The sequence below is a fragment of the Anabrus simplex genome, chromosome 1, assembly GCF_040414725.1.
Source record: "Anabrus simplex isolate iqAnaSimp1 chromosome 1, ASM4041472v1, whole genome shotgun sequence".
NCBI classification, from domain to species: domain Eukaryota; kingdom Metazoa; phylum Arthropoda; class Insecta; order Orthoptera; family Tettigoniidae; genus Anabrus; species Anabrus simplex.
This window is the reverse complement of record NC_090265.1, coordinates 828892894-828909970: the sequence shown is the minus strand read 5'-3', so window position 1 is coordinate 828909970 and position 17077 is coordinate 828892894. Positions and strand designations below refer to the sequence as shown.

At 40.2% G+C, this 17077-nt stretch overlaps 1 protein-coding gene across 1 annotated transcript in view; it reads right to left on the bottom strand.

Annotated features, from left to right (window-relative positions):
- The window catches only part of LOC136857592 (voltage-dependent anion-selective channel), a 108310-nt gene extending 95068 nt beyond the window's left edge, over nucleotides 1-13242 (bottom strand). The window contains exons 1-3 of the mRNA XM_067136374.2: nucleotides 13098-13242; nucleotides 12118-12319; nucleotides 11881-12001 (exon numbers count right to left, since the gene is read on the bottom strand). Of these exons, the coding sequence (XP_066992475.1) occupies nucleotides 11881-12001; nucleotides 12118-12316 (320 nt within the window). The 5' untranslated portion in view covers nucleotides 12317-12319; nucleotides 13098-13242. The remainder of the gene's footprint in view (nucleotides 1-11880; nucleotides 12002-12117; nucleotides 12320-13097) is intronic.
- Nucleotides 13243-17077: the final 3835 nt, after the last annotated feature.

Below are 17077 nucleotides of genomic sequence, written 5' to 3'. Positions count from 1 at the left end.
GTACAGAAATATAATTCTTTATAAATTCTGAGCAATATACAGACATTTTTTTATTTTATTTATATTGGGATATATTAAAATTGGTCAGAATTGTCTCCAAATGGCTCCTAAAATCTCTAGAAAAGTCACTAGTCGTTATCATTGAAATTCTATCACTAAATTACTATAAAAGACTCAATATCTAGCGACTAGCCTCTAGAATCAACTAGACTGATGTGATTCACAAATACGTATTTATTTATTTTCCACCTAGTCGATACAATAATTGCTGAAGGCAATTTTTAATGGTCAAAAGTGGTACATGTTTCGTGTATTATCAACATTTTCAGGCACATAACACTGTTTAGATGAAGATGTTGATAATATACGAAACATGTACCACTTTTGACCATTAAAAATTGCCTTAAGCAACCATTGTATCGACTAGGTGGAAAATAAATAAATACTTAATTGTGAATCTATTGAAGTGCGATACGGACCATGAAGCTGATTTTATGTAGACTGATGTGAACGAACACGAACATAGCACGCGAGAACGAGAGATTGACGATCGATATGTGTCGCAATATACAGGTTTCAATAAACATCGCACATTCACGCACATTTCTCGCAATAAGAACCGTGAGATATTTCGTTTGAAAGCACCCAATGAGCGAAGAACTTCCGGCCACTCGTGTAAACAAGGTGAAATGGTGGGATTTGAAAACAAATGTTTTAAGTTCACAAAAAAAAATAAGCTAAAATCAGGAGAAATAATAGAATAATCGGGAGGCGGGAAAACTGTCGAAAATAGGGAGTCTCCCGCCTAAATCAGGAAAGTTGGCAGGTATGTATAAATTGGTTTCAGCTAAATGTCTTACTTGAGAATATTTAAACAATTTCTTCATTTTCTTATGCATTCTTAAATGTCCAGTGTGTTCGGTCTCGTGTTTGAGTCGTTTACTCATGTTGAACGAGGCCTAGCTCTTCCCGCAGTTCACAAAATGTACTTCATTATCAATAAGTGCAAAGGGAAGTCCAATATATGTACATTACATAATTTATTCACTAAACTAATTACACTGTACAAAATATACATTAAGACGCAGTGGTCCATGATGTAGCGCACCAAACTCAACACATCTACCTACGGTAGTCCTAGTCTTGATACTCACTGACGCCGGTGAGGTGTGTCACTCCGTCTCCCTTTTTACCGGAGAAGTAGCAGTCTGATTTAGTGCTGACCTCTGATGGATAAACATACACATGGCGTTCAACGAAGTGTTCCATCATTCACCACATTAATATGGAAAATTTTACTGTAGCATTATCGGGAGACCCAGAAGATGACAATCTCACTCCTGGTACTATGATAATGTAGTTATTCTAGGCTATGACGTGCGCATAAGAGCAGTAAGACAGTTCTACTCATTAAAATCCATAGCCAGAAGTTCCAGACCACAATGAAAGATGAAAATGGGCACAAATCTCTACTATATTTGAATTTGATTAAATAAAATTGGAATGTCCTACCAATTCCAATTCTTTAAAACACATTTTCTTCACATTTTCCATCTGACCAAACGCAGACAATGTAATTCTCCAATAATAGTGGTGATGTACAGGTTTACATGGAATTCAAAATGAAAGAGACGGCACAGACTGGGATTACCAAGAGAGCTGGGGCCTGTTCCACAAATGAATTTTGCAAATTTTCAGTTCATAGTTTGTTCCACTATCACTTTTCAGATTTGTCTTGCTTGCAAAGTGAAAAGCTAGGAATATTTTCACTTTTCAAGCCTGTTACGTTCCTCCATCGTACAGAAATGAAGTGAAAAGTTTAGAAATCTTTCCTTTTCAGCTTTTAATTTACAAGTATCTACACTAGTTTATTGGCACAGAATTTGATTTAGTTATATGAACATATTACAACAAAAGCTTTTATCATCGAGTGAGGATAGCGATGAAGAATCCAACAAGGGAATGTACGAAGACAGGATTTCCATAACCTCACTTCGAAGGAATTTCGCGAGTGTTTTCATGTTACCCCAAGACAAGCTGATTATATTCTTTAAATGATTGGTCTTTTATTGAAACCTGCAGCAAAGAAAGTCAATCCCTTTCGGAAAAAAACAAATATGCTTACAATGGTGAGGAAATGGTGCCCAGCAGCACGGTGTAGAACAAGACCATTTGTCTGGACGGTTAGAAGCCACGAAGAGGCCCTAGGCCCCTAGTTTTGTATGCAAACATGATTGGTCTGGACTGGTTCTTGCCGTGCAGACGATTAGGATAGGATCTGGACAAGACCATTGTTCTGGACGGTTACAACCTGCATTGTTATTTTACATGAGTTTTTTGTTTGTGCTTTTATTCAGCCGGGGTTGGTATCGCAACGTATTTATCAGCATTGATGGCAATGACTTCACATTCTGATCACGTTGACCAATGAGAATGCAAGAAGCTACTTTAGCCATGGACGATGGCGACTGCTGCTCTTTATTAGGTTATAAAACTGAATGTACTTGTGGGGGCGGGATCGTGGTTTCCTAGACATCGCAATGAACACATCTCTCCTGTAAAAGGAATTCCAAGTAAGACTTGCATAATTTTCACTTCCTTATGTTATAAACGTTGGGCTGTGGGATGTAAAGTTATACCGACATGGGTATCATTCTATCAATATTATATTTGAAGTTGCTAAAAAGGATGTCCCGTTTCTCCTTGACAACTTCTAGCACAGTCAGCTTCTTGTAATTATCCCCCTTTCCTATTATCAAAATTTTAAAACTACAGGTACCACAATATAGTCTTCATAGGCAAAAGGAACTGGCGATCAGAATCTGCTATAGGGTAGCTCAGGTGAATTCTGTGTCGCAGTGCGGTAGCCGCCTACGCTATTTAGCTGCCTTCCCCAGCCTAGAGTCGGTTTTCATGCTCTTATTATTGTCGAAAAGAAAGAAGGAAAGCTTCGTAGGTTTCATTCACATCCTACGTCGAAAGACAGTTTGGAAAAAGGACCTTTCTATAAACTATCCAATGATTTATGTGAAGATGGTACCAAGTTTTTCCCTGTAGACTACTGAGAAGACTGTACTGTCGAGTTGTTCATACACAGCCACATTTTGAAACTATTGGTCGATACCCCTTTCTTTCTTCCCCCCCTCCCACAATCTGTTTTACATCGCACCAACACAGATAGGTCTTACGGCGCAATGGGATAGGCCTAGGAATGGGAAGAAAACTGCCGTAGCCTTAAGGTACAGCCCCAGCATTTGACTGGTGTGAAAATTGGAGACCACAGAAAACTCTTCAGGGATGTCGACAAAAGGTTTTGAACCCACTACCTTCCGGATGCAAGCTCACTGCTGGGCGCCCCTAAAGCACGGCCAACTCGCCTAGTGGTCGATTCCCTTCAACCCTCATTTTCAAAGTAAGAACCCTTGCAACAAGGTGCCTTAAATATTGTTCTCTCCACAACTAAATTAATGTTTGTTTTATTTAATTACCTGCCTGCCTTTGTATTGGCAACACCTCCATGATCATATTATTCTGCCTGCCATTTTTCCAATCAATTGAGATTAGCACCTTATGTTGATCTCACCCAATGTTACGGAGTGATGTATTCACTATTGTGTGTGCATGTTATGGTTGGTAGTGTGGTGTGTTGTGTGTATAGACTTAACTAAAACACCCAGTCCCCGAAGCAGTGGCATTAACCATACGACCGAGCAAATGGCCGCGCAGTTTGGGCAACGTAACCATCATCTTGCATTCGGGAGACAGCAAGTTTGAACTCAGTGTCGGCAGCCCTGAATATGGTTTTCCGTGGTTTCCCATTATCACACCAAGCAAATGCTGGGACTATACTTTCATTAAGGACACAGTCTCTTCCTTCCCTTTCCTACTGCTTCATCGCCATAAAGGTTAGTGCACATCAAAGTTGATAAACAATGTTAACGAAACAAAGTTAATAAACAATGTTAATGAAAACAGTTCTCCACATGTTAATAAACTTTTGTAAACAAACTTCAACAATGTGTCCAAACCAAAATAGCTGTTTGTGAGGTTACAATTGATAGGGTCAGGAAGCAGAAGACTTACAGCTGCAGCTCTCATTATTTTAGTCAATACAATTAGAGAAAAACGCAGACGGGAAATGTGGCAAAGAAAAATACTGGAAAGGCAAGTAAAATTAAGTTAGGAAAGAACACTTATGTCAGAACATTTAATTCATGATGCAGCAGACTTTCAAAATTCTCCTGAGAATGCCCCCACATGACTTTCAGTTCTTGTTGACACTAACTGGGTCTGAAATTGCAAGTAATGATACAGATTATTGGAAAGCCGGCTCCACAAATAACAGGCAATTTTTTCTATAGATAGGCTATAACTTTAAAGATTCCTAGCTACTGGTGATATATCACTTATATACTGGCACCAATTTGTATCGAGTATCAAAACAACCAATTTCAGTTATTAGTGACGTAGAAAAATAGTATGTGGTATCCATAAACGACATATTCATAGGAATGACGGAAACGATGTAAATCACAGCACAAGTAAAGAAAAATGATCGACCCACGACACCTTGAGCTGCTCAGCACCTAAGGCAGGCAGGTATCATTTCACAGGTGGGAACTTGTCAGACCACGGAAGGGCATATGTTAGATACCCAAAACCATAAATCTCGTTAGGTTACGGCAACACAAAAACTGATGTGTTAAACATGACATTTATCAATCAGCAGAGTCAGTGGAACTTCGGCGGGCCAACCGAGAGGGCCATCCGTGGTAAGTGCAGAGTCAAAAGAACAGAGGGGAGGGAGCACACAACAAACAAAATTAAAGAAAAGGGAATCAATTTAAACAAGTTATATTTCAACTAAAATGACTAGAACAGGCAAAGTGCAACAATCCAAGAAGAAGAATCGCAAAGTTTTTGTAAGGGCTCGGCCCTTTTAATATTAAAATGCAATCGAGACAGATCTTGATTAAAAAATTATTGCAAATAACAGCAATAAGTTTCTGCAAAAACCGAAGACCCGTAATCGGCAGAAAACCACAATTAGTATATATATTTTTAAATATTTTTTTAAATGGCACTGATTAAGAAAGAAGGGGGAGGTATTAATACAATTTGACAACAGTGATTAAAGGCCACACTTATAATCAAATATCAAACCCAAAAGGGGGTAAGAGAGAACACGTTACAAGACAGAAATATACGACTTAATACCATGAAAAAAAAGGAAAAAGGGAGAGACTGAGAAGGGAAGGAAAGGGAGGGGGATTTTTCCAGGCTGCTTAAACCCTATAAGTTGGCAGTGTGAGCGACCATTCCGGCCTCAAGAAAAGTTCAGGAAGTGGCAAAACTTCTAACATTTGTCCAGATGCAGTTAATCATGTAAAGATTAAGATATCAGTCTGAAGGACTGTTAAAATAAAAGCCAGAAAGGCACAGAATAATCAATCATTCAGTGTTCAAGTCTTGATGGAAAACACGAAAGACGAAAAAGTTATAACACTTGCTCACCCAGTCTGAAGATTTCCAATGCAGCTTTTCACAGAATAAAAATGTAAAACATCGCAACGGGCCAGCCGCGTGCGAAATATTCCGCTCTCTCCACTTGGATGTTTTCACTCGATGTCTGACCGGAGAAACAAGGTAATAGCACGCTTATGTAGGTGAAGTGTCCAGAAATTACTCAAAGAAAAATACGTAGCGCGACGTCACAGCAGAGCAGCAGCATTAGTCGAGTGGAACAGGCCAGTTTGTGAACAGCTGGGTGAGCAAGCAGATCGAGAGAAAATGGCAGCGGTAGAATGCGACGGATGGCAGACAGTAAGAAGAAAAGGTATTGATGTAGTAGAGAGGCCGTAACATGCCTGAGGTGTTTGAAGCTTTATACAACAATATCAAGGAATTGGTAAAGGTACGAACTAAAGAAAATCATTTAACCAACCTAGTTATGATAGTATTATTTTGATAATGTTTTTGTAGGCGCCGTCATATGCTATTACGTTCATTAGGGAACAAGGAAGGAGTAGAGGTGCAAAAATACTATTATTGTACTATTAACTGACATATAGAACACAAATAGGACACTATACAGGACTGGTGGAGCACATGGCGACCATGTTTATTTGGTGACAGAGGGGTGACATCATACCTGACGTCACGGGGTGAAAGAGAGAGACAGGGAATTAATATCTGAAATTTTTGCTACTGTGCATGCGCGACCAATTTAATTATTTAACACGCGAGGTCACACCCGCGGCAATTTGCCGCACTTTTAAATATTTCTTAATTTTGTTGCTAGCCGCTGAAGGACTTAAGAGCTCTCGTTTCATCCCTCCCCTCCCTCTCGCCCGACTATTATCGTCAGTGTATTGCCTGCTGCATTCCGGAGTAGTTTAACCCTTTCCGGCCCTTAGCGCCCGGCTGCATTATCTGCATTCGTTTGCGATCTGTGCGATAGTTTTTTATTTTTCTCATCAGTGAAGTGTTTATAAGGCGTTTATGAACACACAGTGCAATCTACAAGTCTTAGGAAATAAAGGAAGAGAAATAATCTGTCTTGATGTTGCCTAAGCAACGGACTTGAACTTCCGCGAGCGCGGGTCAGCTGTTTCGTTCGTAAACATGGCGGGATTGAATATCGCGTATATTGAAACTGAGTTGATTATGGGCGAAAAAAGTGACACAGAATCCTTGAGTAGGGGTGCAGGTGAATTTTTAATGAGTGAATAATATATCAACGAAGATAATTTTAGTGATAACAGTGATATGAATGAAAACGAATATCGATAAATCGGACCTGATGGCGATGCCACGGCAATTCAGGTAACACAAATATTACGTTTCGTTACTCCGAAGGATTAAATGGATGGAGTTGAACCTGCGCATAATTCGGAAAGAGTATTAGGGGAAAGAGATTGTTTTTTACTTATGTTAGGAGGAGAAAAGTTATTCAGTGACATAGCCTATTGCGCATATAACAATGCAGCCTTCAGTCGCATTCCGGTAAGATAAAAACAGAATGGGAAGACACTTGCCCAGAACAAATAAAATCTTATATACATGGGCATCATTTCACTTACAAAATCACATGACTATTGGTTTTGAGGGATTCAGACAACATGGGAATGTGACAAATGCAGACTGTCTCTGTGTCGAGTATCACGAGGAGGTGGGGGGGTGAAAAATACATTATGTCTCAATAAACAGAGAAATGGATGTGATGTTATATTCTAATGTTATTGAAAATTTGAATTCATTGTGATCAATAGTTTTTACTGTATTTAACTTTTTCTGAAACAATACGGTCTGTTTCAGATTTTGCTAAATAATAGGTTGAAACCTGGGGATAAGCGGAGTGAAAATGCGGGCGGGAAAGGGTTAAGTTTTCTTTCACTCTCGCATCTGCCGCAGCATATTGCCTTCATGCGACCCCTCGCGTAGTGTATTCTTACACGACTGCATTTCCAAGAAAGTTTCTTAAGTAAAGTTCATGAGGTTTACGGTGCCTTTCAGTGAAGTGTGGTGCTGTAGTTTTATCTTGAATTGTGACCAAATCATTCATTGAAATGTACAAATGGAAACGTTGCGGCAATTTGCTCACGCACAACCTCTCGCGCTCTTTAAAAGCTCTCGTAACCTTACCAGATTTTGCGACAAAATTCATTAATATTTTTTCCCTTGAGAAGATATTGTTAATGGATTATTACATTAGTACTAGTCGAAAGGCAGTTACACAGGGCACATATTTATATTTTTATCAGAGCATTCACTGCCAAATGAAAATAGCAGCTCATTAAAATATGAAGCGTGGGCAATTTGCCTTTGCGCAACCTCTCGCGTTCTAAAACGGGTGCGACCTCTCGCGTGTTAACATTCCACCATGGACATCAAAAATAATCGTGATGAGTATGACGTCACAACACCCCTAGTTCTGCTATAGACAACTCATGTAGGACACCTGTAAGGATGTGATATAAGACAGGGCCTCCAACCCTTCCGCACGGAACAAGGGGGGGGGGGGTAACACGTGCGGTCCCGCTGTACGTTAGTTCATCGAAATATGTACATATCCATGGCACATAATGGAATACTGAACCACATGCATAATCAAGGCGAATAAAACCTGTGAATAGTTTAGGTAAAACGGTTACGTGAACGATGTTGATCCACAAAATATCGCTGTAATATTTGTCACAAACGAAAAGTAATCATTGATTTACTCAAATAAAGTCTCAAATCCCAGGTTGATTAAGATATACTGTCGTTACTAGCAGGAAATATGTATACGTATTTACTGGCTGTAAATAGGAGTCCATGGTGTTGCATTCCGCTGCTTGCGCCGTCTTTTGTTTCTTTCTTGAGGTCCAGGGCTGGCACTGATGAATGAGTGTGCTATGTCTGTGACTTTTGTTATCTTTGGCCATATGTCCTGAATTCCGCTGCTCGCGCCGTCTTTTTTTCTTTCTTTCTTTCTTTCTTTCTTTCTTTCTTGAGGTCCAGGGCTGGCACCAACGAGCTCTCTTTCTAGCGAATGGGAGTGCGGGTATTTTGTTGAAAAATAGCATGATCTCTGGACCAATAAATCGTTTAATAAATCAGTTAATGCACATGAAGCGACAACCCATCAAATTACATCGAATGAGACAAATCAATAAAACGACACCAAAGAGCTTCAGTGAGCAGACATCACAGATGACAGTGTTGGACAAACAAAACACTTACGGAAGCACTGCGACGTAGCAGAAATAGTTGTTGTAAGGCAGTAAAGCATGTATTCTCTAAAATAAAATATTTCGTATTATTTCTTAATCAACATGGGATTTGAGACTTTATTTCAGTAAAAGCAATTACTATCTTCCATTTGTGACAAATATTACAGTGATATTTTGTGGATCAACATCATTCACGTAACCGGTAAAACTACTCTGGAAACAATCATATGATGTATGTTCTTCGCCAATCAACAGGTAAGTAGAGCTATTAGGAGTTGAAGGGAGGGGGTGGAGGGAGGTTCAGGCACTTTCTGTCCGTCAAATGTGCCCGAATTATGACAGTTCCAAAATGGAAATCCAAGAGTGCAGGACATTATCCCAGCTTTTCACATACCTTGCAGTAAGTTACAGGCTGTGATTAGACACCTAGGTTGGAGGTTTGTGGACACGATAATTTGCACAATATTAATTTTCTTGAGCAGCAAAGCGAAGACATCGTTTTAGACCTCCAGAGGCGAGGCCTCTTGAAGAAGGCCGGGAAATGTCCTCGCTGTAGTGTGCCGCGTGTTGGGGAAGAACAGTGAATTAACGGCCCATCTCTGCCATATCCTTCGCTGCAGGAAGTGTATGAAGACGAAGTCTTTAGGTGAAGGCACATTCTTTGTGAAAACGCACCTTTCAGTGCAGAATATTCTGCAATTAATGTACCTTTGGGCTACTGGCTCTACTGTCTGCGTGGCTACGGTGCAATCCGGGATTAGAAAGGGTACTGTGGTTCAGTATTTCACCTTCCGCGATATTGCCTCGGAAGATAATCCAGAACGTCGATGGGTACTGTTTTGGTAGGCCCAATATCATCATGCAGGTTGATGAGTGGGTGGTTACACGCAGGAAATATGGACGAGTTCATATTGTACCGGCAAAATGGGTACTCTAAATCTATGACACCGTGCTGAAGCGAGGCATTATTCGGCAAGTTGTCACTAGGAACCGACTTATCCCGATTCCGATAATACGCCAGTTCGTACTTCCCGGCTTAACAATTTATACCGATGAATGGCCAGCTTATCATGTTCTGGGTTCTCTGGGATACGACCACAGGACCGTTTGTCATACGGATGGGTACCGTAATCCCAAGGATGGGACCTGCACCAATACGGCTGAAGGATACTGGAGCCGTTTTAAGCGGTTCTGCCAGCGACGAGGTGTAAGTACCGGTATTGCACCATAATACGCGGATCCTTTCCATTGGCGATTTGTAGTGTGTGACTGATATCGTGCGTTTTTTTAGGTCATGAGAAGTCCTCTCCTTCCCCAGCATTTTGATGAATTCATGCGGCACGAAACGTATTGTAGACACCCATCAACAGCCTTTCCTACAATTTTGCGCCACATCGCAAAGCGGTACCCTCAATAAGGCGAGTAAGTTGCTTATTACATTGTGTGAATGTATTTCATTCTGCTTCCTTGCTATTGAAACAGGCCACCGTTCCATAATACATGCCGTCATGTCCTCTATCGCCAACTGGTACGCCTCGATCGAAGGTGGAGGGGCAGTGATTAGCTGGAGCACCAGTCGCAATTACCACGTGGTCGTGAAACTTGTGCCATTACTGTCAAGTCACGTTTCAGATATTTATTTCCGTAATGGCTCGTATATAACCATAGTGCGGTATCGTGTACGTGACTCCGTAACGAATGATGCGTACATTCCATGTGGGTTTATGTGCGTTGTTGTAGGTGTTATATTGCGTATCAGCATGCGATGGAACAAACCTTGTGAGTGCTGTTATATTAAAGTGTGCTAGCTGACTTCTTAGACGATGGCCGGCCGTACGTGCAATGGATACCAAAAGGACTGTCTGTATTAATCGTTGAGTACCGTTAGAACAGACTACCTCCTATTCTTGGTTCTGTGTGCATGTGCCATGTACTGTAGTGGGGTCGAAGCAGCGGGGCGGCCCTAGGCCTACATTCCTCCTCTAAAAGGAATTCACGTACAATGTACATTAGTTTCACGTCCGTTGAATGTTATACCCGTTGGGCTGCGGAAGGTAAAGTTTTACTAGAAATGTATATCCTAGGTACGCCGGATGTTCGCATTGTGTTTATGCAGGCTATTTGCATTGTGTTCCCTTCCTTACCCTCCCTTATACTGTTATAAACGTTCGGATGCAGAATGTACAGTTGTAACCAGTACATTTATATCATAGGTATGCATTCTGTGATTTGCTGTGCTCATTTTCTGCTGTAACCCATGGGATGCATAGTTTTGTGTTTGTATGTACAGATGTTGCCTCGTGACTTCACAGTTTCATCATGGCTGACGTTCCAGAGGTTGATTGGATGAACTGTGACGTCATCAACATGGCTACCCTGGCAAGAGAGTCTTAGCACTTGGCACATATTGGCATGAATTGTACCTTAAAATCCTTTTAGAAAAGAGATTTATTCATTACCAATGCCAGGGACCCACCAACCCAAAAAAAGTTTTCACGCGCCATCGACCATTAGCCAGCCAGCTACGAGCACGGCTATTGGTGGACATTACTTCATTCCCATAATTCGTAACTCGCTAGTTCCGTTACCAACCAGCGCAGAATAAAAACGCAGCAAGAAACATGCCAAGAAAAAATATGTAATTTAGTAGCTGTAACCTATCTTTCCAAATCCAGGCCAAGCTCTGTCATGAGAACACCACACTACCTTTGAGAGGCTCTTCACTATCGCCGCGGCGCATACTGCCCGCACGGCAAGAAAAAGTAATTTAGTGGTTATAACGTAATAAATTTCGCAACAAAAGTCCATTGGACATTTCCTAAACAGTTGGCAACAGTGCGCAGATCATAAAGGACGCTCCTATCGACAATCCCGTGAACTAAAAATAAAAGAGCATCACCGGCCGCCGAGTTTCCATGTACAGCAAGCGGTGAGTGGAGTACCTACACTAGGGCTATGCCGTAAAAGCAAAACTCTTCCTCAGTGTAGAAAATATGTTTACTTGTGTTTGAACGAAGATTTTAATACCACACCCAGAAGATTTACATACTGGATCTTGCTGATCCAACAAAGATTTCCATAGGTAGACCTAAGGTAACTGATTTAAAGCTCAGATTACCTTCACTGTAAAAAGCACTATTTCATGCAACATACCAGGTAGACTCACCCAGTCTGAGGAGCGAATGTAGCATCAAATGATACTTTCAGTCCCTTAGCAATACTGTCTTGAAGGGATATTTCCGTGCCTAGAGTATTGTCGGTATTCCACTTCTCCGAGAAAGTTAATCCTGAAATGAACAAAAATTGAATCATGGGCTAAAACAAAGTACCATACCCAATGTGTGCGAGGATAGAGTTAGAATTAAAATTCGAAACTTTACATCATAATAATAAGTCCACTTACCATATTCTTTCACTCCATACTTGGTCTCCAACGATCCAAAAACTTTTCCTGTCTCCTGGTTAGAAACTCCACCAGTTGAAAATTCAACCCCTGAAGATGTCTTAGTCTTGCAGTCCAATTTGATTAACCCAAAGTGATAACCTTTGCTAAAGATACCTCGGGCATCCTTTCCCAAGTCAGGATAAGGTGGTGGGGCCATGATCTACAACAAAACAGTGTGTAAGACCACACTTCTACAGGAAAGGAAATCACTGTGACAAACATATGGCATGCAATTTTTATGGGAAGACCATAAAATCAAAACATTCTACAATAGCCCATTGGGCTTGAATATCAGAGAATTAACTTGAATTACAAACTTTCAATGGTGACCACGCAAGGGTATGTATGGATAACAAAAGTCTAAATACACAACGAAACAAAAACTCTTCGCAAATCAAAGAAGCTTATTACAGGGAAAGAAAAGGAGTGTCCAGAATGGCATTTGCACTGAGCCACCGTAACCCGAGGATGCTTTCAATCCCTTAAAATAATTTGAGGGCAATAAAGTATTGAATATAATCTAGTTTTTCTGGATGATTTACTCTCAGCTGATTATCTAAAAAAGAGATCATGGGGAAAGAACGACACCTACGAAACTATCACACCAATGCACGTTTTAAGGTCCATTGATTTTCTCCTCAAATTACTTATTTCCAGCGTCTAACATCGGAGGCGAAGAATATTATCACGCAATACCAATATTCAATTGCACTAACAAAGTTTGTTCACAGTACTCTTACGAGAACACTGATGGAAAAAGGTGCATCGTATACACAGGAAAGGAAATACCGGCACAAGGCGTACGTCGTACTACTTGCCCTAACTGAACATACGACATGAGGCTATACTTCCAGCAGCTGATACAAACATTCGTTCAACTTCCCATATAAATAAACAATAAAGACGAAGAAACAAATCACTTATCAAGTTATACTTACTTCTAGTTCTTAAAATTCCTAGTGCACACGAAGAAAGATAAAATTCTATAACCCAACACCACAACGGAGATGCAAGAAGAGAACTACCCCTGCGCAGGAGATCGGAAAGAGGTCGATGATGACGAGACTATTGAACAAAACGAATATTAAATATGAATTGTATATTATTGATGCAGAAGATTTTAAGAAAATAAATAGTTATTACAAGGCCAAAAATAGAATTAGACATTCAATGGTTTTACGAATTAAAAGTAAATCTCAAACCCAAAACTATTTCAGAGGTTGACGTCGACAGGCGTAGGAGAAAGTCATGGCCACTAAGATTCTTGTAGGTTGCAACTGGCGGACGATATGATCTTGTGAAAGCACCTGTTCTACCAACAAATACTGCGTTTGCTTCTATTTCAATTTAAGAAAATGTACTTTTGCTCCTGAAATATTTTGCGATGCTTGCTATCATAAATTGCGTTTTACTCAAGAAGTTTCAAGAAAATATTGTCTGGCATAAACTAAGCCGGGCTGAGCGGCGCTGGCCCTCTGACCCCAACTTGGCAGGTTCGATCCTGGCCCAGTCCTGTGGTATTTGAATGTACTGAAATGCGTCAGCCTCGTGTCCGTAGATTTGCTGGCACGTAAAAGAACTGCGGGACTAAATTCCGGCACTTCGGCGTCCCCGAAAACTGTAAAAGCAGTTAGTGGGACGTAAAGTCAAACTAAATTAAATTTTGTTTCGTTCGCGTACGAGCTCCACGTAGCTAAGTTCAGGAGTAAATAAAAGTAATTTACTGTAGCCGAAAACCTTCGAGGTGCTAGTACGACGTTAAACCACAAAATACTGTCGCTATCCACAAGTCGTTGTGCTGTAGACTAGGCCTACCCAGGATTTTTTCGGAGGGCAGTTAGGGCTTCCTAAAACAAAAACTAAACAAATATTTTTATTGTCGAATAGATGTTATAGAAAAGTTTGAAATAGTTTTAGAGAAGTACCTTTTACAATTCAACGGGTTATGTGGAAAGGTAAATTCATAGCGGTCTGGTGGGCAGCGCACGCCTTAACACATGTGTGCAGTGCGAAACTGAGATTTGTCACTTGTTTAAAAATGGAGGTAACAATATGTTTCATTGTAAGTATTAAAATGTTTGGAGGTGTGATTATTTTTTCTTTGATCTTCTAGCTACTTTGTAACATGAAGATATTTCTACATGTTTATTGCAATTGATGATTTACATTTTTAAAAATATGCCATCTAAGTGTCATATTTAATAGTTTGTTCTTGTGTATATATTATACATGAATTTCATTAATTTACAACTATTAGAGTAATTCAATTTTTTAAACACTGCATAAAAGCTCCTTAGATTCTTCTTCTTTCAAATAGACCTTATTTGAGACCACACTTGTTCAAGCATTGGGCTTTGATCTTTGCACATTATTGTTGCATCTTCTTCTGATAGAAACACTTACTTTCCTCTGATATGGGGGGTAGCCTTATTCACCATAGGTTTTTCCTGAAAACCATGGACTTTTGTTAGGATCTGTCTCCCAGCCTGACTGTTTTGTAAGTCTGTTAGCCCCAGTTCTTTTATGTCCTTATCAGTCTCTCTTAGCCATGTGTTATGGAGTTTTTTGTATTGCCATGTGAGTAGTCTGTTGGGAGAAGATCTTGCCAACATGATCGTAGAAAACTACTCTGATATAGTCAGAGAGCCTATCTATCAGTAAGTAGAGCTCTGCATGCAGAATACGAGAGGGTCTGAACCCCACCGGCTGTCCTGAGAATGGTTTTCTGTGGTTTCCCATCTTCACTTCGAGGCAAATGCCAATATAGTTCCTATTCATAGGCCACACCTGATTCTTTCCACTTCCTCACCCAATTTCATTCACCATCATTCATTTTATCTTCATTAGATCCTAAATTGAAGTTGCAGTCAGGAAGGGCATCAGGCCGTAAAGTCATGCTATAATTATAATATCACCTCACTTCATCCCCGACCCTGTATCAAGAAACTGGACTAATGGGTAGAAATACATCACGATCAAACTATCACTATTCACAATTAACAAGTTCACCAGAAGTCGCACAACCATGCAATATTAGTGAGACTTGGGTTGCCCAAATATGACTTTGTACTGAATAACGTTGCTACATTTATCCATTTTGTTTACTGCAGAGATGACCATTTAGGCATGGAAAACAAAAAGAACTAAAATAAGTATACCAGGAAAAATTCCAACATCTGTTGGAATTTTGCAGAAATGTCTGTGGTTCTGAATCTGTATTACATCTGTCAGGTTTTCCTCTGGGTAGGGGTTGACTTTGCCTTTATTTTAATGCTTCTGAGTCATGGAATGGATTTATGTTAACAGGCTGACTTAGATAAGGGTTATTTTTACAATTGCAGGTACTCTAAGGAACGGTACCGGGAGGTACACCAGCCCCGTTCATTCAAATGAAGCGCCTTGAAGAATGCCATCTACAACTAAAAATGCGCAACAACTAATACAAGAAGCTTGGACTTTTCTCTACAGATGTCACTACTAAAAACTCATGTTATGTCCTCTGGTGTGAAGAGGAACTATTAAAATTCTAAAGTATTTTTTTCATTTTAAGGTTTCCTAAACTGAATTGATTATTCTTTGTTTTTGGTGTGTTAAAGTTTACAACACTTATATCTCTGCCTGCCAACTTCAAATGTTGACCAATAGAAAATTCTAAATATTTATTTTTCAGCCAATAAGCTCTGGCTTGTATCTATTTAAATTACCCAATGAAAATTGGGGGTGTGTCGGGCCTTAGCCCAGCGTTTCCTGGAACCTTTCTCTCGGGTAAGCTGGCCCATTTTTCGAGCCAGGTGGTCTTATTGATTGTTCCAGTCGACAAAGAGTGTGTTGACAAAGGAGGCGGAGGTGCCTCGCCCATCATTGAATAGTCCATCAGCTCAAGGTAATGGCAGTCCTGGTTTAACTAAGTGATAATCTTTGAAAGCTAGCTCAGGGGGAAGGTTTCCGATCTTCAACTAAACTTATGTAACTTTAATTTTCTGAAATGTAACTTCCAAGTTCAAATGTAAATTTCAAACAAGTCAAAAGAACTTAGCCGAATTCAGGGAATAGAGAGGTGACTATGATTTTGTAACCTTTTTCAGTTTTCCTTGTAATTTAAATATTCTCTCCATCTAGTAACCTCAGTAGAATAGGCTTGGCCTCTGTAACTTCGGGCCATAAGCCCAAGTAGGGTTTTAAACTTCATTTCAATATTCAAGGAGCACAAGTGTCTGCCTCCTCACCATTTTGATTTTTGGGCCAGTAACTGAACCTGTCATTTTTCACAAAGGCCTGGTAGAATGGGTATTCAGTACCCCTGTGAAATTCTATGTTATTCCTTTCATGTAAACCGGGCGAGTTGGCCGTGCGTGTAGAGGCGCGCGGCTGTGAGCTTGCATCCGGGAGATAGTAGGTTCGAATCCCACTATCGGCAGCCCTGAAAATGGTTTTCCGTGGTTTCCCATTTTCACACCAGGCAAATGCTGGGGCTGTACCTTAATTAAGGCCACGGCCGCTTCCTTCCAACTCCTAGGCCTTTCCTATCCCATCGTCGCCATAAGACCTATCTGTGTCGGTGCGACGTAAAGCCCCTAGCAAAAAAAAGAAAACCTTTCATGTAAAGATGTAGATTGTTGAACAAAGAAGTCAGTGAATACTGTGTGAGTTTGTAACATGTAGGTTGTGCCTTTGATAGGCCTGAAAAGTGTGAAATTTTGGAAATAGATTTCTAAGTGTAAATTGATAGAGCAATAACGCTCTTCATGTTGATGTAAAAGAACTTGGGAGACCTGTCTCCTTCACTGTTTGTTAACGGGAGCAGTTATGCTCATGTAATTAGGGAGCTGCAAGCTGTAGTTTGCTAATTTGTCATTTTTTAATTGTTCTGATTTTCTGAACGTTGTCACCTAACTTGTAAGCAAAATTTTGGTTACCT